The sequence below is a fragment of the Pleuronectes platessa genome, chromosome 14 (genome assembly GCF_947347685.1).
Source record: "Pleuronectes platessa chromosome 14, fPlePla1.1, whole genome shotgun sequence".
Lineage (NCBI taxonomy): Eukaryota > Metazoa > Chordata > Actinopteri > Pleuronectiformes > Pleuronectidae > Pleuronectes > Pleuronectes platessa.
The window spans coordinates 3,724,146-3,752,062 of record NC_070639.1 but is presented as its reverse complement, the minus strand read 5'-3'; the positions used below and the strand labels follow the sequence as shown (position 1 = coordinate 3,752,062).

The 27,917-nt window shown below is 40.9% G+C and overlaps 1 protein-coding gene across 2 annotated transcripts; it reads right to left on the bottom strand.

Moving 5' to 3' along the window:
- Window positions 1–232: 232 nt before the first annotated feature.
- parp4 (poly (ADP-ribose) polymerase family, member 4) lies at window positions 233–27,917 on the bottom strand. 2 transcript variants are annotated; one of them, XM_053440609.1, is made up of 36 exons: window positions 27,786–27,917; window positions 25,242–25,369; window positions 24,908–25,130; window positions 22,909–23,038; window positions 22,288–22,366; window positions 22,097–22,201; window positions 21,010–21,153; window positions 20,118–20,255; window positions 19,791–19,958; window positions 18,770–18,921; window positions 18,002–18,133; window positions 17,806–17,904; window positions 16,893–17,076; window positions 16,477–16,618; window positions 15,284–15,426; window positions 14,980–15,111; window positions 14,029–14,115; window positions 13,418–13,582; window positions 12,619–12,665; window positions 12,393–12,474; window positions 11,673–11,810; window positions 11,403–11,592; window positions 11,089–11,159; window positions 10,505–10,692; window positions 10,199–10,298; window positions 8,712–8,882; window positions 8,402–8,482; window positions 7,632–7,712; window positions 7,113–7,208; window positions 6,278–6,466; window positions 6,155–6,193; window positions 3,677–4,929; window positions 2,176–2,242; window positions 1,989–2,091; window positions 1,194–1,326; window positions 233–1,045 (listed from the first exon to the last, which is right to left on the bottom strand). In XM_053440609.1, exons 2-36 carry the CDS (start codon window positions 25,365–25,367, stop codon window positions 829–831), a joined length of 5,595 nt encoding a protein of 1,864 aa, XP_053296584.1. In that variant the 5' UTR covers window positions 25,368–25,369; window positions 27,786–27,917; the 3' UTR covers window positions 233–828. The 2 variants fall into 2 exon arrangements, with proteins under 2 accessions (XP_053296584.1, XP_053296585.1); XM_053440610.1 differs by lacking the exon at window positions 27,786–27,917 and adding an exon at window positions 27,361–27,469.

Sequence of the window (27,917 nt, the reverse complement as noted above, 5' to 3'; positions counted from 1 at the left end):
CTCTTCTTATGTCTCTCAGATTAACTTTATTGTGAGAAAACAGAATAAAGTTTGGAATGATGAAAAATGTATTTTCAAGTTTGTGTTTTTTGGGGTTCAAGATTTGTCGGACTGAAAGCTGCCTGCAGATTTAGTGGTTGTGTTGGCTGCTCTGTGCAAATAACAGGTCTATTGTTTTTAAATGTCATTGTGTAATGTGAAAATGTAGAAAATACATTTAATGCTGAAAATATTGAAGAGTTTGCACAACTTTATTAAGCTGAGGAGAGAACCCGGTGAAGTGAGAGAACAGCGAATTTTCAGACAGCCTCAAATTTACGTTTTGCAAATCATGTATATTTCAAGCAAATGGAACAGATTGCAGAACTGAAAAGAACAATTCTGGGATCCCACTTTATGTATTTCTGCATATGGAAAATCAGAACTTAAAATCACACTAGAGTAGTATTCATAGCAGCACACAGTGTGTGTGGATAATGATGTGAATGAATGTAAAGTCATTACTGAAGGGAAGGTGAGAAAAAAGTTGGAACAGATTGTGATGTTTATATTTTACATGGAAACTTGACTCCATCATGAAGCTAAACCCCGCCCTGTCAATAATAATGACAAAAAATAATAAAATCTTAAATTGAAAGTAAATTAAGTCATTTTGATGAGCCACACCTTACGAATCTTACTGGAGGAGCACATTAATGAGATTATAAAGTTTGACAAAGAAAAGTCTGGGTTTTGTTTTACAGCCCTTTAAGATTTCCCACCCGTTAAAAAACTCCAATGTCTAGTGACTGGAGGGGGTGGGTGTCTCTGGGAAATACAGAGAACTCATCAGTAACGAACCAGCTTCCTGTTACCGCCCCAGGGTGTCGGCTGGATAAAACCGTTGAGTGGTGAGAATGGGGGCAGCCCTTCATAGCCCAGCAGCTGACGGGTGGACGACTCCCAGCTCCAACCAAACTCCAGGCGGCTGTAGATGCATGGGTACTGTTTGTCAGCCCAGCAAACCCACTTCACTGCCTTCTTCACCTCGTCCCAACGCTGTGGCCTACGGACCCGAAAAAAGTATTAAAATGTTAGCTACAAAAAGAGGCTTCGAGCTTAATAAGTTGAATTCAAAAAAGCAAGCTTGCTGTGTTTAAAAAAATTTGCAAAAAGTCATCAATGTCACAGTCTTTGTGTTGTTGTGCACGAACCTGGGCTGAGCGGAGTCATCCAGACAGAAGAGGGTGCGGAGCAGTTTGCCTTCCTCCAGTTTCTCCTCCCTCATCATCTGAAGAACCAGAAGAGTTGCCACCAGCCTCAGGATATCTGCGTGGGCCCTCACACCTGCAACACACACACAAATCATTCAAGTGGTGCCAATTGAATTCCATTAGCCCCGTTGACCCGCTGTGACAACCGAGTCCTCTGCCGTGAGCTGGTTTATCTGCACGGCAACAACAGGGGTGAAGGTGGAACATGGTGATCTTATATTTAAAATAAAAAAAGTTAAATTTTGAAGTGGGAAAACTGTTTGAAATGGAAACAATTAAGAAGCCATTATAGATAAACTTGATACACCCACTGTGGTTGCATGCAACCGCCAACAGGTGCAGTCTACATACATTTATTTTAGATTCAGATGAGGCCACCATGACGTTTGACCTTTGACCAATACAAATCGAATCAGCTCATCTTTGAGTCAAAGTGAAGACTTGAGATATCATGATCAAGAGGCCACAAACATTGATTTGTGAGGCCACTGTGACCTTGACCAAGTTTTCCCTCAAGGCGTTTATGAGATATCGTGCAAATTTCAACCCGAACAGTCAAAGTGATGAAGCTGAAACTGAAGTTGAATGCAGTCGTCAGACCATCATACATTTTTTGTAATTTAACTATCGTTTTGCTTGCTGTCACAACGAACCTGAGTACATTTACAATTTGTGGTGTAGTTGTTTCTGTCCACAGCCACATCCGATCTGATTTAAAAACAGGTTTGTTCTCACCCAGAGAGCAGATGCCTTTGTTTTTCAGGAACACGTTGACAAAGGAGTTGACATCTACATTTAGGTTTTCACCCAGTTCTGTGGTCAACTCCCAGTAGCCCTCCTGCAACAAACAAATACCTCAGTTCGGTTTCATATGTATGCTGGCAACATTCGAGCAGAACCGATAAACTATAACAAATATTACCGAATGTTGCATCTGGAAGATCTTATCCCATCTGAGCATCCTTTGATCACGGCGTTTCAACCTTTTCCTGAAACAACAATCACAGCAGAACACGGAGTGAGCGATGACACTCATCTGACACTCATCGGAATTTGAACACATCCAGAAACGTAGGCACACGATCATGTTGACGTTCTCTTTCTTTCTTAAACACAAATAATAATGAGGAACATGTCACAGCAGGTAAAGCACAGGTCTTACTGGGGCAATTAAAGATGTCTCAGTCCAGGCTAAGTGTCCCGTTTCGGGCTGAGAATAACGACTCAATTTGATAATTGATTAATCTTTCGCTTATCTTTTTCGATTCTAAAAGCTACATTTCAACCTTCTTGTACAATGTTGCTTTTCCATGTATTACAGATATTGCTGAATTAATAATGACTCTAATTCCAGTTTCAGATGCCTACAATTTAATTCTGACTTCCAAAATCCAAGTTCAAGATGTCCTAAATTCATCTAAATTCAAGTGGCCAAAAAAATATGTTTGAAATAGTCAGTTGTTTGTGACTAGTCAAAATTAAATTGTTTATCGGTAGCTAGAATGAAAGATTTGAGTATATTATAATATTATTCTACTGAATTGTAGATTTATGAAATAAAACAGACATTAATTACAAAAATAATTTCAATCTCACTATGTAATTACATTTGTTGAAAATTAGAGTTTTGGGTATTTAAATCTGAATCAAAGATATCGTTTTGAATATTTAGAATGATGAAATATATTTTCAAACATTAACTCCTGAGAGGATATACTGTCGCAACATGAGAGACACAAGGCACGGGATTGGCTGGTTCACTGCCCCCACCTCAGGAGACGTTGCCAGTGTTCGTAATAACAGACCCGACTAATCGATGATATCACTTTTTTTCAACAATTTTTATAATCGATTATAATCGATTGTTTCGAGTAGACCAGCATGTAAAATACCAGGACCCTGACATGGAAGCAGCTAAATGGAATTCATTCATCATCCATTTTATTATTTCCTTCTGACTGTGACATCTCCTCTTCTCGTGCCTTCGACAAGTAGAACGAATGCACGTAGCAAAATTCGTCATACACGGATTTCATAAGTTACAGGTTTGTTACTGTACAGTTGCTGAAATGATCCCAACCCCTCACGAAACCAAATTCAAATCCACTAGATCCAGATATTCACTTGGATTCGCAGCAAAATGCGAACACTAACGCACGCACAATATCAGTCACCTTATTTCTTTCTCTCCATCAAGACCAATGCATTATTTAAAAAAAAAAAAAAATTACGTAAATATTACATAACTGTGAAAGGTATGATATATTCAAAGCAATCCATCGATAAGTCTTCACTTACTCAACGAGAGCCGTGTCAGTATTCTGATTGGAGGTATTTTAGGCGACAGCTACTTTGTACAGGAGCAATCATAAGTGTTTTGTATATTGAAGCATATCTATAAAAAACATTCTTTCAGGACTCACCCGTAGCAAAGTACACTCTCGTATCTTCTATGTTCATCGCCTCCATCTGAAGGGAGACATGAATCAAACATACTCATATCCGATAAATCAAGCGATACAGGTTTCCTTTGGACCAATGATTCAGGGACATCCATCCAAAAAGAACTGTAAATGCCACTGCGGGCTTCGCCCACTGGACTGAGCGGCTGCTTCAATGCTTGGATTAAAGATGGTAATCCTTCTGTTTCTTCAGAAGACATGAGCGAATCATCCGATGGGTTAAGGTTAGGGTTAGGGCTACTCGAGCCGGATGCAGCAACGGGAGGAGAAATGCTGCCGTAGGTCTTGGACAAAGATCTAGGTCTTCGACTCAAAGTTTGATAAAGAGACGTACAACTATTGCTAGGTTCTATATCCCAAGGTATTCCACCCATCCTTCGAAGTCGTCTCATTGTCTCATTAGCAATAAAAGGTGGAGGTGGAGACGGGGGCACCGGAGAGGCTTGAATTTGGGTTTGGGCAGATGTAGTTGGTAGAGCCCTACCTATCGAAAAGGCTCCAATTGAGGTTAGGGCAAAAGGTGGAGGTGGAGGTGGAGGCGGAGGCATCGGAGAGGCTTGAATCAAGGATTTGGCAAAAAGTTGAGGCCGAGGCGGAGGCATCGGAGAGGGTTGAATTGAGGTTAGGGCAAAAGGTGGAGGTGGAGGCGGAGGCATCGGAGAGGCTTGAATTGAGTCTAGGGCGAAAGGTGGAGGTGGAGGCGGAGGCATCGGAGAGGCTTGAATTGAGGTTAGGGCAAAAGGTGGAGGTGGAGGCGGAGGCATCGGAGAGGCTTGAATCGAGGTTCTGGAAAAACGTTGAGGTGGAGGTGGAGGCATCAGAGAAGCTTGAATCAAGGATTTGGCAAAAAGTTGAGGTGGAAGCGGAGGCATCGGAGAGGCTTGAATTGAGGTTAGGGCAAAAGGTGGAGGTGGAGGCGGAGGCATCGGAGAGGCTTGAATTGAGTCTAGGGCGAAAGGTGGAGGTGGAGGCATCGGCATCGGAGAGGCTTGAATTGAGGTTAGGGCAAAAGGTGGAGGTGGAGGGATCGCAGAGGCTTGCATTGGGACTTGGGCAAATAAGGAAAACCCCCCAACAGATCGACGAGGATGAAAAGAGGGAAGAGGAGTATATTCCCCATTATCCAGTGATAGATAATCAAGATCAAAAGGATTCTCCTCCTCTGTTTTGGAGCTTAACATCATTGGTACATAATGATCAGCGCTGCAGGAAACCTACAAAAGAAATGAGGAAAAACCAAGAAGAAGTCAGGGCCTCGCTTTTGCAATCAAATGATAAAACTAAACTTGAAACCTCTTGCTTTCACACACGACTACAAGCTGATTGTAATTCAGACACACCACCATAATACTAAATGCTCGGTAATCTTTCCTGACGTCACTGACTTCTAAGGAGTTTCTACAATGATGATCTTGCTCTGGTCTTCTGTTTTACTGTATGTTCATATGTGCAGGATGAACCCATTACTGTATCCACCACCTCAATCCACAAATGTCTGTGTGCACGTTAGTTTGCGTATCTCATGAACTGTTCATCTTATCCGTTTCACGATTGGCAGGTGTATTTGTAATGGCCCAAGGAAGTGTGGCATTAGAATTTCTGCCATTTAGACACGTTATTCAACATTAATAACATTTAAATGAACAGGTAAACAGTTGTCCATGTCTTTTTCTACGTCCTTGGATAAACTACAGTATCGGTCTTCGACTGGGTCAAAACATGGCTCAAATTGGCTAATAGATAATTTTGATAAAATAATTATTGATTTTACCATATCAGACCGACACAGACATTATTGGGTGTATTGGGTGCTGATCTCCGTCATGGCAGCAGCCTTCATAGAATTAATATTAGAAACACTCAAGAATTTTTAACATAGTAAAAGTAAATTCATCATTTGATTGCTGGAATGCTTTTTATCGAGCTGAATTACAGAGTTTTCTATTTTGGGTCTGAATATTGTGTCCGATGCTTAACAGAACTCTGAAGAAGCTGACTTTTAACACTAGTTAAGTAATTTCATTAAAACTAATATATATAAGCCACACACGTGAAGAATAACAAATAAAAATCTGTTTCATTTTATGAAAAACAGGGGCTTTAAAATCTTCAGTGCAGAGAATCCAGATGACAATTTCTAGCTTCACTGCCGCACCATAGGCTGGTAAAGCTCTGCAGACAAACAATAATAGGAGCACTTGCTATAATTCTGAACTAGACTCCAGAGCATTACCACATGCTTAGGTTTAGAACATGCACTGCACTGGTACATCACAAAACGTGATTTAGGTTTAATTGACCTATTAACTGTTATTCTTTTGTTTGTTATGTCTAATATGTGCTTTTGTTTTATGTGCCAGAAAAGCAAATGTGCCACTGAGGTTTATGCATGAAGGGAAAAAACATTTGGAAAAACTCAGGACAGATTAAGCTTGTTACCGTCCATGTGGCTCCTTCTAGAACGTGATCTGAAAAGTCCTAAAACAGAGAAAAATGCAGAATTAGTAAATCATAAGTAAATCAGCCCTTCCCCTCTGATTAAACTACACAGTGTGAGATTACCCCATAAAACCTGGAACCCGAAATATCACCAAGCTCTTCTTCCATTTCAAAACTCAGTGAATCATCTTCATCATCATCATCTTCACTATCCTGAGGAATATTCCAGCTGATGTAGGGAAGGAAGTCCACATCCTCCTCTGCAATCAACTGGGGGATGTCTGTGAAACCCTCCTCAGGTTTTGCAGGGTCCTGAAAACAGGGTCAAGAGTTGTGGTTAGCTGGGTGATAAAAAAACATGATGTGACAGAACCTAAAAACCCAGGACATGAAGTGTGAGCGGGTCGGGGGACAAAGTCCTGCACCGGGTCGGGTACTCGAGGGGAAAAAATCTGTGTAATGGTCAAACAATATGTTTGTTTAAATTCATGGGCACAAATTAACCAAACGTTTACCGTTGCTCGAGAAATCGGATATTCAACAATTTTCCTTAGTATTTTTAACGCCTACATCTGCTTATACGAAACCAATGAAAGCACGTTTGACACTTTCACCTCTGCTCAAATGACTCACACACACAGGTGCTGCCTTATTTTTCTAAGAACACAACACCAACAAAATGGGAAGAGGCCAGAACCAGTTTGATGTCAGTGAGTGTGTATGTAGTATGTGTGTTTCATCTCGTCGGGTCAGGTGACACATGTAAACGGGTCCAGGATGATCCAGATTGGACTTGGAGATAACTATGGGTCCCAGGTTGGGGCGGGACGGAACGTTACGGGTGCAGGTTTGCAGAAATGGACCCGTGCAATCTGGGTCGGTGGCTACGATGTTTAGTCCTAGATAATTATTAGAGAATAATAATATTGATGTGAAAAAGGTTGAAAGTTGCACAAACCCTCTCCTCAATGGCCACAAAGCTGGTGAACTGAGACAAGATGGAGAACTCTTTGCTCAACTCGACAATGAAGGTCTTCAACTCCGCTTTCTTCCCCTGGTAAAAAAACAACATGTCGAGCTTAGACTGGACGACACACACACGCATAGACATCAAAACACACACACGCACACACACTCGCTCGCACGCACACACACACGCGCACACACAAACACACATTTTTGAACTCCTACTTTAGTGAGGACACTCATCCCCTCCGCCATGTTTTCATCTGTGTTTCATGGTTTGTTATTTAGCAGAAACTACTGGACGGATGACCACGAATCTTGGCTTTGTCATATTTTTACGACCCTAACTGATGTTTATGAAGTATATGAAATTCTCTAGCCCTAAAAATAATTCTTCAGCTTTTAAAAGCCATTTAAGAATAAGCCAAAGTTTCCTCACAAAGATATTATTACAAGTTCATGCATGCAAGCAATCACTCACGCGCGTGCACCCACACTCTTTCACACACACCTCATGTTCAGCCTCGTCTGTATCCAGGCTTCCATCTTCATAATCCCTGATGAGGGCTCTTGCTGTGAGCTTGTGAAGAAACTGAAAACAAACGTTAATACACGTCAGAATCATCCCTCTTCATCTCCATGGTGACAACACTATATCAGTATATGTACATTGAACTAGTTGGGGTAATTTTCTTCTACCCAAACACGGGGTTGAACCTGTTTTGCGGGACATTTAAAGGAGTTGTGTTGCTTTTGTTGATACTGGTTTAGCTCAAGCAGGTCCCATTGAGACTGTTGAAACTGAATGTTTGTGAATCATGGACCGTAAATAAAGATGGACGACGCATCTCCACGTCCTCCTGTTGTACAAAAATAATAAAATAAGCAAAATATCCCTGATATGCGTTCCAACCAATTTTAATATTATTGGACCCAGAGTCGTTACAGAGGTGACAGTTGTGTGGAGCCACAGTATCAAGGTCCTGCTGCTACACACACTGGACCAATCATGGGTCAGTCTCATCTGTCAATCATGATGTTTCAGGCCCATTTAGTTGCATCAAATAACTAATCAAAAACAACCTTACTGGAAAAAACCCTTCTATGAACAGTATTGTGATAAGTGCAACCGTAAATGACAGAAACCAAATTTGAGAAGAATGTATTTAATGTTTACTTTATCTTGTTAATCTGGTCGATGTTTATGACCTATGGCTTGCATCAACTTTCTGGGAGCTGTCACACCGTCCATCTTTATAAACAGTGTGTGTGTGGACTTACTGTGCCTCTCGTCTTCTGCAGCTCACTCGTCGACACCATGGTTTCGAGCTCCTGACCACTGAGGTTCCCGTGGAGGGTGGCCTATATATAATAATGATCATTTCAGTCATTTATCAAGGAAACTTTTGCTGGTTTATAGGTTTGTTGTATATATAGGAATTTGCAAAACACTATTTTGCATATATTATTCGCCATTTTCCACAATTGGCTAAATAAACCCAGTGATTTTAATTAGTTTTTATCATTTTATTGACCAAATGAATAGGCTGAGATTCAGTTTGCAGCCTTGTGCTGTTTAAACATCACGTACCTGAGTGCAATGCGGCACAAAGCCGTAAACCAGGGTGTGACAGTCGTTGAACAATGCATGGAGCTGTTTAGGCGCTTGCACAGGAGTGGGCGCTGTCGGGTTGAACTGCTGCCACTTCACAGACACTGAGGTGCAGCCAGGAGCTGCAATACGCTTCACCTGACGTGCCACCTGCCGCCAGAACAGAGGACATTTCATGCTACAATTAATGGCTTGTAACAGTAGAAATGCACTGGGATCACATTTTGAGTCTTGCTGTATTGACTTTTAATATATCCCCTGAAATAAGACTGCATGTGTGAACTGTGTCTATGTGTGCAAGAATGCATTTTCACAGAAAAAGAGAAATAAGGGATCTTTGAAAAACTTGTGTTATCCTCAGTCCACTTAATGACTGTAATGGTGCGTTTAAAGGTCTCTCTAAAAATCGACAGCTGCAGCTGAGTCAGAACACTGCTGCTCGAATCCTCACTAACACAATGAAAATGGATCATATGATTCCAGTTCTTTGATCTTTACTCCTATTCTTCATCTGTCTTATAATTGTCTTCAATATCCTGCAGTTGGTTTTAAAACCACTGAGCCAAAATGTATTCCTTATCTGTTCTGCGTTGTTAAACCATTATAGGTGACGGGTCGACTCTCTGTCTCCAGAGCCCGAACTAAACATGGAGGAGCAGCGTTCAGGTTTTAGCAGCGTTCAGGTTTTAAGCTCCACATACTCCTTTGCAGTGGCGTTTCCCTCCAGATGGTGCTGTTGTGCAGAAAGCTCAATACATCTATACTTTGTGGCTAAATATATTTTATTTTATTTTATATGCAAAGTAGCGTGAATGTGTGTGTGAATAAACTTGACTCACAAGCATTATAGTCTTGTTTTGGAGTCATTTGATTTGTGTGTGTTTCTGTCTGTGTGCTTGCTCTGTGAAATGAGCTTCTCTCTTGCCGTCCGTCTCTGCTCTGGGGGCAACGGCCCAAGCCTAAGACCGTTGCCATGGAAACACCAATGAGCATGAACCAAACAGGCCGAAGTTAACATTTGGTGATGGGCGGAGTTGGGGCACATCTGAAAGTGCCCCACGAAATCTGCCTAGCAACTCGAATAATGCGAAACGTGACTCCAGCTCCCAGCCTGTTGCCTGCTCGGCTCCACATGAGCTAACAGGCTAACAGGCCAATCCCCATGAACACTCCCCGAGTCTGTGGAGAAGTTTCACTCACATATCAGATGAATATTATGAGTATTAAAGGCAACATCTTTGTGTCGTGCTGAGCGCGAAAGGATGTGAAATGTATATGAAATAGGATTTCTGCACCCTGCTAGCACTCAAAATGCATCCCATAGTATATCTTACTGGTCTATATAGGCCTACTGCTTATAATATCAGCTACCTCTATTTTTGGGACAGTGACATGACGTCATACAAAATTGCCCCACCAGAAATTTCAGGCTAAAATCACCACTGCTCCTTTGGTCCTCGTCTCACCTTGTCTGACCAGTTGTGTTTGACTTTTGTGTCAAAGAACTCGTAGGCTCCGCCCCCTGCCTGGGCCAGAGCTCTTAGCATATGCTTATTGGCTGTTGGGCTGAAACGACAAAGATGAACATACGAAATTAAAAACAAACCAGCACACACACACACACACGCTCTAGTACTTTGATAAGGACAGTCATTAACTCTGCCAAGGAAGTTATGTTTGCATTTCACTCTATCATTATTTTTCCATCACCTTTCACAGATGTCTATATATCCACCCCCCCTTGACCTATGACCCCTCGACCCCGCTCAGACCTGATGCCGCAGGTGAAGAGGCGGCTGTGCTGCACGTTGTCTCTGAGCAGCTTCAGGGTGAACTCTGCGTTCTGGATGTGGCCATCTGACAGCAGCAGCAGGTTCCTGATGCCACGGGACGGAGGCAGCAGGCTGAGGGCCCTCAGGGGCCGCCAAAGCTCAGTGCTGCCGCCCACTGGAGAGACGTTCTGATAGTGGGAAGCGGAGAAGAGATATTGGGAATTTCTTTACCATTTACCAGCTGAAAATGCCGGTGGTGTCTGAAGTCAGTTTCTGGAATGACAACAATGATACAAACACAAAGTGTGTTGTCCTGCGTCTCGACTGGATTGTGTATGTGTCTTAATGACAAAAAATATTTAAAATGTCTGTGGTCTACCATGATTATAATAATCAGTTTAAGTTTAATCCGCATCAGGTATTACAAAATAACCAGGGAAATAATCAAAGCATCTCTAATTTAGATCTAATACGAATATATTCCTGCTTTTTGTCTATACTAATCAGTATTCCTTATATTCTTTATAACATTGGCTTCCATGTTGAACTGAGAAAAATAGTGTAATCTGCCAATCACAGCTCACCTTGATGAAGCTCTCTGCTGTCATACGAGTCTTAGTGAGCGGCTGCGCTGTCAGAAACACTTCAGTGTGATCTGAAAATCATAATTGGTCAGGAAAATGACGACTGGCTCAATATTAAGAGAAACTGAACAGGTATATTTTTTCCTTTATTTCAGGCAGCCAAGTTCATACCATTCACAATCTATTATATTTGATTTTAGCTTCCTCTTTAACAGGGTTAGGGTTAGACTTTGACTTTGTCTTATCTTGTTAACTTGTACTTTTTTATGTTTAATCACAATATAGATAAAAACTACAGATGCAGAAAAACTGACCTGAGCCAAATAAAACAACATTGAGTCTGATGTTGCTGCCGAGGGCTCTGAGGACTTGGAGGGCGATTCTCTGAGCCATGCGGAGAGACTCTCCATTCATGGACTCAGACGTGTCCAGCAACAGGACGACTTCATCAGATTCTGACATGGAACTGACATCGAAGTCAGGATAGAAAACCAACATGCACGCCTGGAGGAGAGACGGCGATAGGTTGAGGTTAGATATTAGAATAGTGACAGACAGTTAGACAAATAGATGGACAGACAGACCTGACTGTCCTTGTCAGGGTGTTCCTCCACCCACATCCTGGGCAGGTGGACCTCGGACAGACTGACTGACAACTGGAAACCCTCCGTACCCATCACCTGTCCTGGCAGCACGGCCACTACTGCCATACAGTCTGTTCTCTGTGGGAACATACACACACACACGCGCACGTATGTTTAAATATAGCAGTAAAAAACAGTTCAGTTAAACAATATATATTACTTATCTTTTACTATTACTTTTAGAAGTTTTATGTTTTATATCACTTGTTCTCTTTGATTTTAACTGTTGAATAATAATATTTGGTTGTTTTGTTTTTTTCCTTTCATTTCCTTTCTTCATGTTACACTTTGTAACAGCTGTTTTGAAATTAAATTTATACTGTTATTTATTAATTTACTGAGCAGATCTTTTGTATTTCAACATGTTAAGTTGCACAATTACTGCTATTATTGCTTTTTTCTGCTGGTAGATCTCTCAATCTTTTATTATTATCAATTCTTTCACTTGAATGTGAGGTCGACACTTACAAAATACCTTTTATTAAATAATTGTTTTACCGCAGGCAGACTGTACGACAGGTACAATATCACAACTTCAAACTTTTTCCTAGACAATATGACCTTGATTTCTTTAGAAAAGAAGTAACCCACGTATTTGTCGGTTCCTGAAAGAGGAAATAACTAACACCCAGTAAACAAAATGTGAAACATCCGATTTACCTTAACCTTGACTTTGTGAGTGATACACTCCAAGCTGCTGATTTCATTGGGCATCTCGACTGACATGTCCAGGGAGAACTCTCTGAAAGAAGCAAAAAGCACATGGTCATATGTACATTATGAAAGAAATATATAAGGAAGGAAACTACAGGACAGAACTTCTATTCAGAAGTTTTAATCCACAAATAACTGTATGAAATATCCCCTAAACTTAACATAAACAAACCTTGTATTTGCTGACTCATCAGTCACACACACTTTCTCCAGAGTGACCTGTCGAGTGATTGAAAACACAGAAAAAACACAGATGAGAACATTGCCAATTGTTTTATTTTTAAGCCCTTTGCAGACAAGAAATCCGGAATTGTTCACTTCCCTTAAACAATTCAATATAATTCAATATAATACTATATGGTGATTATTGTTATTAACCACAATAATAATGCGCATGACAAATGCAGCGCCAGGAGATGACATATAAATATCAAAAGGCATCACTTCACTTCTTGATTAATATAAAGTTTTATAAAAGTAGAATCATTTCCCTGTGGTTGTTTGACTCCACCAACCACTGCATTCTCAGTCTACATATAAGTTTACATTTCTAAAGGCTCATATGAGGCCACCTTGACCTTTGACAACCAAAATCAATTCATCTGTGGGTCTAAATAAAAATTTGTTCCATATTTGCAAGGATTCTACAGAGGACTTGACCTTTGACCTCCAAATTATAATCAGGTCATACGATCTCTAGCTCATAATATTCAATCATTTATCGATTAAAACAGCAACATTTGACCACAGTTTAATCTACTGCCTGCAATTAAGTCTAATATTATTTGATATCTGCGGCTATTTCAGTCATTTTTTTCTTTATTCTCCTTGTTTTATTTGTTGTATACAAATAAAACAAGGAGAATAAAGAAGAAAGTACAATATTACTCTTCTTAGCTTGTGTTCTCAAGGTTTTACTTCCATAGGGACATTTAGCTTTTCAGGTTTCATGAGATCCAGGCTCTCCTTACCTGCGTGGTCTGGTTGAGTGCTGCGCTCTCCTGCCACGGAGCCACACTCCCGGGCAGAGAGAAGAGAATACTCCCGTCCCTGACGATCAGCTCAGACACAAAGGTAACTTTGATGAGGACACTGGCTCCGGGGGGCAGATTGCCCACACTGATGGTGAACACGTCCTGCAGAGAGAAAAGTACATCTACATCAGAACCAGCGTGAAAAGATTTAGAGCTGATGATATGTGACGAGGGTGGATAATAAAGATGGACGACACGACAGCTCCCCCTGAAAGAGCCAAAACATGGATCGCCCCCTCATGGCTTGCTTTGGTATAGGTCTTAATCCCTGCCTCCTCAATGTTAGCAGATGGACCAAACTAAGAAGTTCAAGTTAAATACTTTTTTTATGTTTCTATTAAGTTTGTTTGTCATTCGATGCTAATGGGTGAAACATTGAAATCGGAGACTGACTCGCGAATGGTCAAACAAGTGTATCGCTAGATACCGGAGCTCCAAAACAAGATGGCTGGATCTGTATGCAGGATATTAAGGCTTTATTTTTAAACAGCTGGAGTAAGTAAAATCGTGTCATCCATCCTTATTTACAGTCTATGGGGTGGACATACGGGTGCGTCCTGATCCATGAGATATGCGCCATGGCCTTTCTCAATAGCCTGTTTGTACTCCTTACGAGCCGTCTCTTTCTCCTTCACCTGAGAAACAGAAACAAAAACAATATTAAATTGGGTTTGATAATAATCCTTAATCCTTTGTGTTCTGGTGGGTGCGGGTGAGGGTATTATGCTGCAGGGCATACTACGATGACCACTTGATAACTACTAAGAAATGAGTGCAACCACTGAGCAGTCGACCAGAAACGTTACCTGTCATCAAATCGAGACAATCTTGAGATATCATGTTCAAGAGGCAAAAAACATCATTTTTTTAACCTTGACCTATGACCACCACATCCAATTTGAAAATATTCTTTCCAGGTGTTCTTCAGATAACACATTCACAAGACATAAAAGGGATTCACCTCCAAATCTTCCAATCAGGTAATCCTTGAGTCTAAGTGAAACTTTAACTTAAATGTGAGGATATTCCCTCGAGGGGTTTCTGAGATATCGCATTCAGAAGATTAAAATGTCCTTTGTGAGGTCACAGCACCCTAGATTTTATATCTTTGACCAAGGAAATCGAAACAGTTCACCTGTGAGTCCAAGTAAACTTTCAAACAAAATTTGAAGAGAGTCCCTCAAGGAATTATCGACATACTGTGTTCACAATAATGAGATGGACAAACAAAATGAAAACAAAAGGCCTCTGGCCACTAGGTGTCACCAATACGGAGGCATTCAAATGAGCTAATGCATCACTTTTATACTGAACCGCTGATGTGATCAAATGTATGCAAACTCCCAATGCCAACTTTTTTGATCTGATTTTCATTTGAACGCGAAACAATGAAATCAACAGTAAAATGTAAAATAGTCAATTATATCATGAAATAAAATCATAAAGAAACAAAGTTACAAGTCCAGAGGTTTATAAAACAGTCAGTAAATATACTTTACCTTTCCCACGACGTGTTTCCCATTTATAAAAGCCTCAAATCCACATACAGTTGCAGAATCATCCAATGGGAAAACATACTTGGCCTCGATTGACTCGGAGCTGTTGTTGGTATATTCTTGGAAAATGATGACCTACAAGAGGAAAGAAGAGAAATGGGATGTGAGGCCATAAACTCAGCAAGCAGCTAAACTTATTATCCATGACTCTGATGCATTCAAGGAGGTTGAATCAAATCATCGGATCATTCAACCCAGAGCAACAAAAAAAAAGGAAGAGGAACAAAGTAAAAAAAAAAAATTTCACCTGAGAGAGCAGATCCATCAGTTTGCACTTCACATGGACAGACTGCAGGGGGAGCTGCTGACCAGAGCTGTCCAACAGTCCGGCCTTCACTTCATCAAGAGGGTTTTTAACGTCCTCTATCGCAATGTCCTTTGAACTGAGCACTGCGCACACACAGACACACAGATACACACAGACACACACAGACACACACAGACACACACACACAAAAAACTGTCAAAGTTCTATTATTAGAATTAACACCCTGCAGTTGTATGGGCCCATCAGTCAGTTCAAGGACTTTTTTTCCAGATTCATGAGGTCATCGTGACATTTGACCAATGAAATCTAATCCTGGTTTAGTTAAGTCCATTATCATAATTTTGTATATCGACAGAAAAGCCTGGTTTATATACTTTCTTTTTATGTTATCTTTCTTATTATTTCTTTCTTGTTTTGTTCTGTGTTGTTTTATTCTTATGTGTTTTGTCAGGTACTTTGTAACCTTCTTTATATGGATGCTATAGAGAAAAGGTTTGTTATAATTAATTAATCTATCTTTGGGGCAACAGGTCATTATTGGAGGAAATTCTCTCAAGGCAGACTTGGGACATCATGTTCAAAAGGTCTGTTTGGTGGCGTTTCACCTTTAACTGCACAATTAAAATCAGATTGAATCAGTGATTCCAAGTGAACATTTGCGCCAAATTTGAAGTAAGTCACCGAAGGCCTTCTTGATAAATGGCGTTTAGCCGAATGGACAACAACAAACCATGTCGTTGAGAGTACAGGATATTGTAACGTGTGTACATTACAAGCAGGACCCTAAACGACCTTCATCATCTGCACAAGGTTGAGATGTAAGGACGGTCCGAACACTCCTAGATGATTCTAGCCACCCACTGTTTAGTGAGTTTCTGTTGTCACTGTTTGGCTGAAGACAAAATCCACAAAGATGCTGGAATAGATTTATTTATCTCTGCTGCAATCTGCCTTATAAATGACTCATTGTGTTTTATTTGTATTGTCGATCTACTTATTCATGTGCATTGACCTCACGTGATTACTGCTGGTTGTACAACTAATTGCACCACCGGGATCAAAAATATACTTTTATCCTTGATAATGTATGTTGTTTCTATAAAAAGACAAATTGCAATGAATAAACTGCCATCCCTGTACTCTGATATACTTCCCAGGTGTTTTGGTCTCACCTTGGAGAGACGGAGGCGGACACGGCTCAGTCGAAGTGTCGACAGCAGGACTGAACTCCCTCAGCTCTTCTCCCATGATGCTGAACTGAACCACGTACTTCAGTTTCACTTGATCAGGACTGTACACCACGTACTCGTCATCCTAGAGCACAGGCGGGATTATGATATAAAAATATATATCGTTATTTCACATTATAGACATCTTCCACATCCATAACACAACTTTGTGTTCACAAACCAAACAACCAACGGTAATAATCATAATTAAATGATTATTAGTTTAACAATTAGTTACAAAGTGATCTGAGCCCCTTATTGGGTAGGAAAAACTAATTAACACACACACACACACAAACACGCACGCACACACATACACACACACACACACACACACACACACAAACACAAACACACACCTCAAACTCAGAGCGAGTGTTAGGGGTGCAGCGGACTCCGTGCACACTGTGGTGACCCTCTGGGGCTTTGGTCAGTGTGACGTCTCTCTTGTGCACGTGCCTGCAACTTCCCAGCGCCACATCACACACCAACAGCAGCCGAGTCCCGTCTGACACACTAGGCCTGGAGTATTTCAAAGCGGTGCTGTGGACAGAGAACAGAAGACTGAGGAACATAGGTTTACTTCGTTTATGACCTTTACTGCAGCCAGCCACCAGCAGAGGTGTGCACCTTGCATGCTTCTTTTTTTTTAAGGTTGTTTCAATTTATTATAGAGATTGAAAATTCTCCATAATACATTGAAGCGATACTACATTAAGATACAACATAATTTTTGTAATTTGGGAAATTTTTGTATCTGTATTAATGGAGAAATTGCTCCATTTCTGGCTTACCGGTGATTTGCAAGGCATTCTGGCAAATTCTTGTACCCATCGGTTTGAAGTGTGGGTCTGACAAATCTCTGTTTCTAGGGCTGTATAGCACTAACACTTGGCCCTACCAATCCCTCCCTACAAGTATTGGGGCAGTCTACCCTTACACAGGAATGCGCAAAACAGAGGTCAAGGGAAAAGCGGTTAATGGGATCGGGCCTCAATGTCCGTCTGTCCGAGTCTTGATGCAGCGCTGGCAATAGTTATTCAGCAGCAGGACATCGCTTAAACAATGAACTGAAACAAGAGACGATTATGTTCTGTCTCTGCATCGATGCAGAGTCGTCTACGTCTGCACTGTGATGCATCTAAGAATAGGAAAATGTCCACGCCTCTAGCCACCAGGGGGCGAACCAGATCATTTGGCTCCACTTCTTTATGGCATCTTTATGAACACATCTTTGGAATAAACCACGTCAGATTCAGATTCTCTACTAACCTGACAGCGTCACTGAAGTAGATTCCACTGCCCAGATTACCGACATCTGTTCTCTCTATCCCATGATGCTCCACTCCAGCGTGAGGCAACAGCAGACCACTAAAAAAAACAAGAGGGAAAATGTTGAGCTACAAAATAAAAGTAAAATTGATCACATACAGTATATGTTATATAGATATATATGTGTGGATCTTACCGAGACAGGATTCCTACAAAGTTACTGGGGCTGGATGAGTGAAGAAGCATCTGAACGTTCCCAAGCTCGTTCTTAAATGACTGAAGCTCCACCCCGCGGCCGACTCGCAGAACCCGCTGAATCTGGAGATTGCTGAAGAGCACGAGTGGAAACATGGAAAGTGAGACGCTCCACACATTAACCGATAAAAAACTGCAAGGATGGACCTGACTGATAATGAGAGGTCTGACAGCCTGCGTGGACAGTAACAACTTTATGGCAAATAAAGCGCTGCAGCTCTACAAGAAATCAAAGCAGCAAAACATTGAATTAGAGATCTCTAATGTTATTATGAGCTTTGGTATTATCTTTTCGTCACAATTGGTCGTATTGCATTTCAATTCAACAAATCATATTCAATACTTGCATTTGCAGCAGCTGGAGTGTTGCAAAAGTTAATTAATAAATAATAAGCAAAGTATGCTTTGTCTCCCTGTTTTTCTGGTTCTTCAAAAAATGATCTGAACGGTGAGATTTGTATCCGTTGCACTTATAATAAATTAGCTCAATTCTATAGAGAGTAAGGACATAACTTAGGCCTTACTATGTACAGATCAAGAAAATAATTTATGATAAAATTGTATGATATGAAACAGCATTTTTTAAATGTAAGCACTGGCCTTGTTTGGGGTATATACAGTGGACAGACAGGGTGAGCATCGCTCCTTTGATGCTTTTCTCTCACATCTGCAGATGGCTTGGTGAACAGATGTGTGTGTTGTACGTTACCTGCCCCGCAGCACAGATGTCACGGCCTGAAAGTCAGAGCTGCCGGTAGGAACGGTCTCAATGCTGCACCTCAGAGCGCGGTACTTCCCCAGACTGGAGGGGGCGGGGCCTCTCAGAGACATCTCACTCACGTTCAGGACGTCTCGAATTAACTGGACAAAAAAAGAAACAGTTGCGTTCACTCCAGCCTGGATAAGCACGAGAGTTTGAGCCGAGTTTATGGACGTGAGAAAATGATGTATATTTTTGGGTCCAAATTGCTTAATATTACATCAGTTTGACAGAAAAATTTCAACTTTGTTTGTGGTTATTATGGTTAAAAACACATCATTTTCCATATGGGACTTTATGTTTTTTTAGTTTTCTTGGGTTCAATATGTTGATATAATATGTCAAAGTATTAAGTTATTTAATTAACCATGCAATGCATGTAAAGAACATATTACATCAGACACATCATCAAGTGTTTTTTACTAAGAGGGAATAATACAGTTTGGCCCACCGATGCATGTACCTTTGAACAGTGCATTGTGGGAGAATACTGGCCTAAAAATTACTGTCTTTGGTGTGTGAACGCACCAAAGATTAAAAACCTCCTTGTAGACAAAACTGCTATCTGCATCACATGTTGTATAAAGATTGCCCCCTGGTGGCTGTGTGCAGTATAGATCATGAACTCTACTGCCTCCATGTGGGTTGATGGGACATGGACCAAATAAAATAATGGAGGCACATGTCAACTAGTTTTTCTGGAGGAGAGTTTTAGATTTTCTCATTTTGCTTCTTATGTTCATGATCATGATAAGTTTGGTTATTTGATGCTATAAAAACAGGGTTAAATCATCATGATGGGTCGAGCGTGTGTTTCCATGAGACCTCGACACCGCGACTCCAAGAAGTGCAAGATCTTTCTTTACGGTCTTTGATATACAAATTAAAATACTGTTTGTCTCTCTGTGTCTGTGTGTGCCTGTCTTTGTGACTCTCCATGAGTTGTGCATGTGTGTTTGGTCTATGTTACCTGACAGAGGTCCAGTTTCTGAGAGATGACCTTGGTGTCCTGTAGTAAAACTGGCATCCTGTGTGGCAGCAGATTGTTAAACTCTACCATGAGAATCTCTGTCTCAGTAACATTTCCCTCGTTCAGCTTCCTCTGGGCCTGAAGCAACAAGCCCTCCGCCCTGCTCACCTACACATACACACACACACACATACACACACCCACACACACACAAACACAAGGCATCGATTACAAGTGTATTTCAACAGTCTTTTCTGTAAACAAAACGCTGAATTTCAGGGGTCCGACACCTAATTGGGTTTGACAGAACAGTCCAGAAAACCTTACGTCATTGAGGCTGAGCTTGCAGATTGGAACGCTGAGGAGGAGGTTGAGTTGACCGAGGGCTTCAGTCCACAGCAGCTCCACAAAGACGCCAACCTCCCGCGACACACACCCTGTGTTCAGTTTCTCCTCCAGCAGCAGCTGTTAGTCAAACAAGTCACGTCTAAATCAAATGATCGGCTCATTGCATCACAGACCCTGCTCAGACCTGATCACAAGTGGCACCTGCTACATTTACATTTATATAATGCATTAATGTATTTGATAGAGACAGTGCCATTAATCGAAAGGCAAAATACTGTAAATGAGCCAGATAGCTAAATGGAACAAGAAATGAAATATCTTTAATAATTACAGATATCTATAGATAATTCATTTGCTTTATAACGCATACTATCTAATCTAACTGTACAACAAAGCAATGATGCAAGAAGCAAGAACACACATGATTATAGGTTAATACAAACATTTAAACAGTACAATGCAGCACTCAGATACTAAACAAAGCCACAGATTCAAATGTAAATTAAATCACAGTGATCATAATGACCCAAAAGTATTTTCACTCCTCTCAGTGACCATACTTAGATTTCTTTGTGGCCACGATATGAACAGCTTCCCAGGTTCCAGATTGCACTTCCATTATATGTTGTTTCCTGCTGCTGTACTTGTCTGCTTTGTTGTGAAGTGTGTGTGTGACCGTTTGATGGGACCTAAAATAGACTTCTGTCTCTGAAGATTTTCTAAACTGATAAAGGGGACATTCTGGCAAACATGAATTTTTAACTTTTCAATCAAACCAGGGAGCAGCAGCCCTTCTCATGATCGCTTTATTGTTCTTGCTTTGGATAAGACTCTAAGCTAACTATGTAACTGTGCAGTGAGTGTGCTGAACCTGTTGCAGTGGGAAGGAAGCCAGGCCCAGGGACTGTGGAGGGATGCTGCGTCTCAGCTGCAGACCAGCAGCCTGCGAGGTCTCTCTCAGCGCCTGGTACACGTCTACAGCGTCCTCAGATGTGGCCAGAAACACCAGCTCCTTCTGTTAGCACAAAGACAGGCTTGTTGTTTTATGCTTCTCCAACATGCAACTTTTTCTTCTACTTGAGTAGAAACATGAGTCGCACATTTGAATCACTTGTCCCTCTGATGGGACCTAAAATAGACTTCTGTCTCTGAAGATTTTCTAAACTGATAAAGGAGACATTCTGGCAAACATGAATTTTTAACTTTTTTAACTAACCAGTGTTGTTTCAATCTATATCAGTTCATCTTTAAGTCCAAGTGAAAACTGGTCATCATTTGAAGAAATTCCCTAAAGGCACATTTGAGATATCATCTTTAAGAGGAAAAAAACACGTGTTCTGAGGCCACTGCGACCTTGAACTTTGACTCCCAAATTCTAATCAGTTCATCCTTGAATGTAAGTGAACATTTGTGCCAAATTTGAAGTTTGAAGTTCTTGGGATGTTTGGTTTACAATATAGGGAACGCCTGTCAGACGGACAATCTGAAGACATGATGCATCGGGCACTGGGGCAAGAAAAAACCACAACTGACATAGCACCATATGATAGACAGCATGTTTTAAACACAAATATTTTTTTTTAATAAACAATTCACAAATATATATCAATATTAAGTCTTCGATATTGTTGTTTGATGTATGTTATGCAACAGACGACAGAATGAACAAATAACAGTAGCACAGAATCATGAGTGAAATTGAAAGTATAAAATTCATACCAATGGCTTAATATGTCAAAGGAAACAATTATTAAAGCAAGCTTAAAAGACATTTACGTAAAGATGAAGCTCAGACAAGCAGTAAAACCGCTCAACAGTGATATAACAGATGTGTGCAGAGGTGACTCTAATGACTCTGTTTTCTATATTAAGCTCACATTCATTACATTGCTAAATTGCTTACTAGGGACATCTGTGACCTAACATGCAGAACAAGTGACATACACAAGACTTCATACCTTTGCTTCTACATCACTCTTCAAGCACCGCACCACACAGTACTGTCGTCCTTTCTCTCCTTTAAAACTCTGCAGCTCCAGCACACACCAAGTGTTTCTGTTTATCTAGAGAGGAACATATATTTTGTTAGTAAAAGTAATTATGGCGACATGATAGCAGCGGTGGTGGATATCTTAAAAAGCAGCTTTACCTTTTCAAAGATTGAATATTTTGCCACTTGAAAATCGTTCGGATACGATGGAAGATCAGAATCCGTTTCGGTGTAAATTCTGTGAAATGTAATATTGACAAAAGTGCAAAGGTCAGCTACATGGGAAAACTGTTTTCAGCTGAAATGTGTGAGCGGTGGATATAAAAATGCATCTTTAAATGGATGACACTGAAATTTAACACTATTAAATACGTAAAATTAACTAGTTTTGTCTGGAATTTCTTGGCCTAGGTTTGAAACACTGTGTTCCGTTATGAGCCATGTTCCACCCATGTAATGCCAAATTTATATAAATGTAGGAAGAAATGTGATATTTAAGAATATTATTGTGTTGAAACACAGTAATGCTGTTTAAATAGCCTTTTCAGTGAGCAGTGTTCCTATAAATCAAAAGAAAACAAATAACAAGATAACATACATATTAATATTACAGAAGATCAACACTGGAGGGATACCTTAAAAACTAAAAATGTCTAAGAAATGTTTTTTAGAGGATAAGCAGGAGGAGTTATCGTCTGTAAAATGAATTTGTATGTTTTTATTGTGCGCCATTGTGTCCCTACTCTCTGATGTTGAAGAGCTCATGGTCGTTTATCACACCTGAACTTGTCCAGGACGTTTCCGCTCCTCCCTGGAGTCTTTGGGCACGGAGTCAGACCGACAGAGTCCACAGGCTTCGCTTGACCTTTAGGAAGCTCAATAGCCGCTGTGATCACTGCTGCTCTGGACACTGGGATGAGCAGTATGAAGCACAACAGACACAGTTACTCATTTAACCTCAAATACTCTGCAGGAGCTGCATTTGAACCTGAAAACACACTCTATGTGAATGATGTGATGGATTTGCTAATAACGCACTTCACAATAGGCTTATCACACAACACTGCTGCAGGTTTGAATTAGCACTCGGGTAAATCTGCATGTGGAGGAACAACAGTGCTGCACAAACCTGATAAGCAAACCCAACCTTTATTTGACCTGACGTTGTGAAACCGGCTGCCTGAGTGTTTACAATGCATCAATGAGGAAACAGAAGTAGGAGGGGGGAACTATTGAGCAAGATTCAATAAGTAAAGACACTCATGACCTGTTTTTGTCCAATGTCCAAATAAAGGCATGGTCTGACTGTGTGATCGTGAGTCACTGTGCTGGAATCAACTGAAGAGCTGGTTTGGATCTGGTTTGTGCAACTGGTTGAGACAGTACAACGTGTACACCGTGAAGGCTTTTACAGCCCTCCACCCACGATTGCATAAACAGATACTGCAGAGTCTGTACATTTTAAAACAAGTGCGACATATAAACAGATACAGCATATATTGTGTATTTGTTATAAGGAGCAGTGGTGTGATGTAACAAAGTACATTTACTTTGTTACTGTGCTTAAGAACAGTTTTCAAGGATGTTTACTTTACTTTTCCCTTTTAACCCACTACATATATCAGGAGATATATGTACTTTCTACTCTACTACATTTTTACAAAGCATATTATTTCTTTAAAGTATTCAATCATGAGAAGGGAATTGGATCAGCATCAGCATCAGCATCAGCATCAGCATCAGCATCAGCGGTGAAGGAATTACTTCAAATTGATTTGTCAAGAGGCTATGACCAAGACCCAGCCATAATGATGTTGTTGATTGTTGCATTAGGGAATACGCTACACTCAGGAAGTTAAAAAGCAGGTACTTACTTTTACTCAAGTAGAAAAGTTGACATGGTACTTTTATCCTTTTACTTGAGAACATTTCTGTCAAATTGTTTGTACTTTTACTTCAGTAAAATGTTGGAGTACTCCCTCCACCACAGATTAGCCTTAGGTTGCTTTACCCTGCAATTTCAGCACATGAGCTATGTCCATGAAATGAGTCTGAAAACACTGAGCACCTTAGTGTCTGCTCATGTTCAAGACATCATTAGTCAAATATGTATTATGGAGGATAATCAGCTCCAGAGGCTAATTAAAGGCTAATTAGCATTGAATAGGATCTTGGTACAACCACTGTTATTTTAGGAGCCAAAAAAGAGATGTGATGTCATTTCTTTTGGGTTTTACTAATTAAATTAGCTGTAGAGCTTAATCAAAAAATGGCTGGCTATTCATCAGGACCTGTCTGTGTGTTTTTTGCTTAAATCTTTTAAAGCACATGATGGCAATGTGATCTATATATATATATATATATATTGTTGCATTTTGGTTTGTTTAAACACTTGACGTCACAACGCCGTGAAGGGGTAATGCCAACCTGCAAACCTGCAGAAATGTCCACTTAACTAAAGTCTGCGAGAGCCCACAAACAGTTTATGATATCACCGAATTAAAACCAGAATAATTCCATCAGTTTGATAAGAATTACCAAAAATGTCAGAAACCATCTTTAATAAATGTATTTGTTTAAGCTTGTTCCATGTCCAATCTGCTACCATGGAGGAGGGGGCCTATATTAAGGTGGCACATGAGATGTTTTCACTTCATTTTTAGGAACACGTGTGGTCGTTCATCTTCAGTTGATGGTTCCAAGTGTATATATTGTGTTTGTAAAATATGAATACCGACATTTATAAAGGGAAACAATTACAACTTATAAAATAAAATACCGGGAGATGAGAATGGAGCAGGCTTCAGTGAGGAGAGAGGAAGAAGAGGTGAGAAGGCAGCAGGAGAAGTATCCAGTTTGAATTCCTCCACAGGCAGAAGAGCTCCACTTTGCAGACATCTGTACACGTAGTCCACCCCGACCACGGGCGTCTGGTGCTTCTGGATGCTCCGCAGCCTGTTGGAGCTCAGGTTGGACACGTCACTGGTCACTATCAGAGTGCACTGTGGGAAACACCAGAGGAAGTTGTGCTTTTTGTCAACAAACATTTCCGTGAGCATGCTTTGCTTTAGTAAACTACAGTCTAGTCTAGTGTCTTGATCCCATCCACCGACCTGTTTATTGACCACAAAGGAAACATTGCCTCCGTTCTCCGTCACTGCCGACTTCAGTTTTTTCTTCTCTTTGTAGGACAAATTCTTCAGGTCCAAGATCACAGAGGAGTTCTCAAACACAGCCATGTCTGCAAGGATAGAACACACATGAAGTAATCGGTCATCAGAACGTACTGCTCTGTTTGGGAATAGCAGGGTGGTTTGAATCAAGATAACGCAAAAACTACAGTACAGATTATCACGACACTTGGTACAAGGATGTGTTATGCGTCAGGGACAAACACCTTTTTGAGTTCTTTCACAAAAATAACTTGTTTTTGGGGACTGATATATATGAGTGTGCAATTTAGGGCAGATCAAAATAAGAATCTGGATCAAGTGCACTCTATTGAGAGCTATTCTTTTATTGTCAGGATTTTCATTACATTACTATTAGGGATGCACCGATATGGAAATTCTTGGCCGATACCGATATTTAAAATAACAATCTGGCCGATAGCCGATATTTGTTTATTTTCTTTTTGTTGTTATTCATTCACCCTTTTGTGCCAGAAAAATAATTAAATCATTATTTAAAAAGCACTATTCATCACTCTTATCTTTTAATGAGCACAAATTGAATCAGATTTATGAAACAATCTCTGATTTAACTAAACATTATTTAACAGAGACATATTAGGCCCATTTTACCGCAAGTTGAAATGGTTCCTTGGGATCTTAATGAAATGTCTGTAACATATTTTGGTCAAAATACCACAAGGATAATTTAAAACAGCACCTTTTACCCTGTCTAAAACAGCCCTGTTAAAGTATCATTACAGAGAACGCTCTTCTCATTGATTTACGGTAGCAGTATTGCCCGTTTATTAGATGTGTTACGGCTTCTGTGTGTATGACGTATGTTGTCAATTCCCTTGTTACCTGTGCATGAGACGGATGAATAGAGCCGGTGCACATGAGAATAAAGTACTTTAACAGACGCTACGCTCATACTTTTTACACCAAGTTACACTGCGTGAGTCAAGATAACTTAACAAGCCCTCCTCAGTTTGACCTGTTTTGAGTGTCGGGCAGAAATCACATCGCGTCAACACCCACCGTGGCCCTTCGCGATGCTTGTTTTAATTAAACAGTCGGATTCCCCTGGTCCGCACCAGTTCTCAGTCAGCTGCTAGGCGCCAGCCGGAGGGTTCCCCCAGCGGTCGCCGTAGCTGAGGTGATCCGCGAGAAGGGCCCGACACGCGTCCAGAGTGGCCGCCGCTGACCGCGTACCCAGTCCCCTCCCCGCCTTCCGCGCCGGCGCCGTGAGGTGCCACCGGATGAGGACCTCCCGGTGCCGCACACTGAGCCTCCGGCGGCGCGGAGAGGAGGGCGACGGAGCGACTGCTACCCCAGCCGCGGCACGTGCCCAGCGATTTTACCACAAATATGAACATCGGCCAATGATATCGGTGAAAGTCAAGTTTATTACCGATAAGCCGATATCAGTAAACGAGGCGAATATCGGCCGCTACCGATGTTCGGCCGATATATCGGTGCATCCCTAATTACTATTATTATAAATTTGTCCATTTTTGTTTAGATCAAATACACACACACACACACACACACACACACACACACACACACACACACACACACACACACACACACACACACACACACACACACACACACACACACACACATATGTTTGAGTAGCTATCCTTGGAAGGACTTTGCCTTAACTTCCATTCATTTTGGACCACCTAATCAGAACCTTATCCCTCATCTTAACCAATTCATACCTGACACTCACCCTAACCCCAATCAACATAGGTCCAGTCTGGGGACTTTACATACACTCACCTTACATACATAACAACTACTTCCCTAAACCCTTAACTTAAAGGGCCCATATTGTGTAAAATGAATATTCTGGGCTTTACCTATCCGGAATTACTTGAAGGGGGTAAGTAGGTATCCTATACGTATGAAAACAGTCCCTTCGTACTTCCTCAGGGTGTTGCCTGCCTCTACCCTGTTCTGTCTGCAGCTCCAGAAAGAGGCAGCAGAGTGGACATGGAAATACACATTGCAGCAGTTTTTTCGACTTTAAACCACGGATAGGTACCAATACCTCAAATTAAGTCCCAGAGAGATGTAAATAGCCCTTTAAAACTATTTTAGCGACTGACCCTGAATCAGCTTTCGTCCGTAACTGACTGGATTATATTACGCACTGACGCACTGACGCGCACACGCACACGCACACGCACGTACACGCACACACACACGCACACACACACGCACACACACACACACACACACACACACACACACACACACACACACACACACATGCGGAAGTGAAACTTCACACAAATCTTCCACAACAGAAAGAAACAGGTTCCACTTAACATGACTGTCTATTGCACTGCAGTTAACTAAAAAGACAAATAAAGACAGAACCATCAGAATCATTTCTGCAACAATAGAAAGTGAAAGTGAACCAGCGTCATCCAACGTCTGCGTATAAATAACGACACTGAGGTTTATTCTCACTGTAAATGTGCAGCTGCTCCTCTGACTCCTCTTGTCTTTTCAGCTTCTGTCAGAAAGTTGAGGACATGAAACACAGGCAATAAACATCCGTCACTTCTATGTGCGTGTGTGAGTTCATATTACACAATTTCC

Coding starts and splice junctions, on each gene's coding strand:
- parp4 (XM_053440609.1), bottom strand. CDS start 25,367: ATGGCTGTGTTTGAGAACTCCTCTGTGATCTTGGACCTGAAGAATTTG. Junction 17,077..17,805: donor TACTTCAGTGACGCTGTCAG/GTTAGTAGAGAA, acceptor CTCTGTCCACAG/CACCGCTTTGAAATACTCCA. Junction 12,666..13,417: donor CACTCAACCAGACCACGCAG/GTAAGGAGAGCC, acceptor ATCACTCGACAG/GTCACTCTGGAGAAAGTGTG.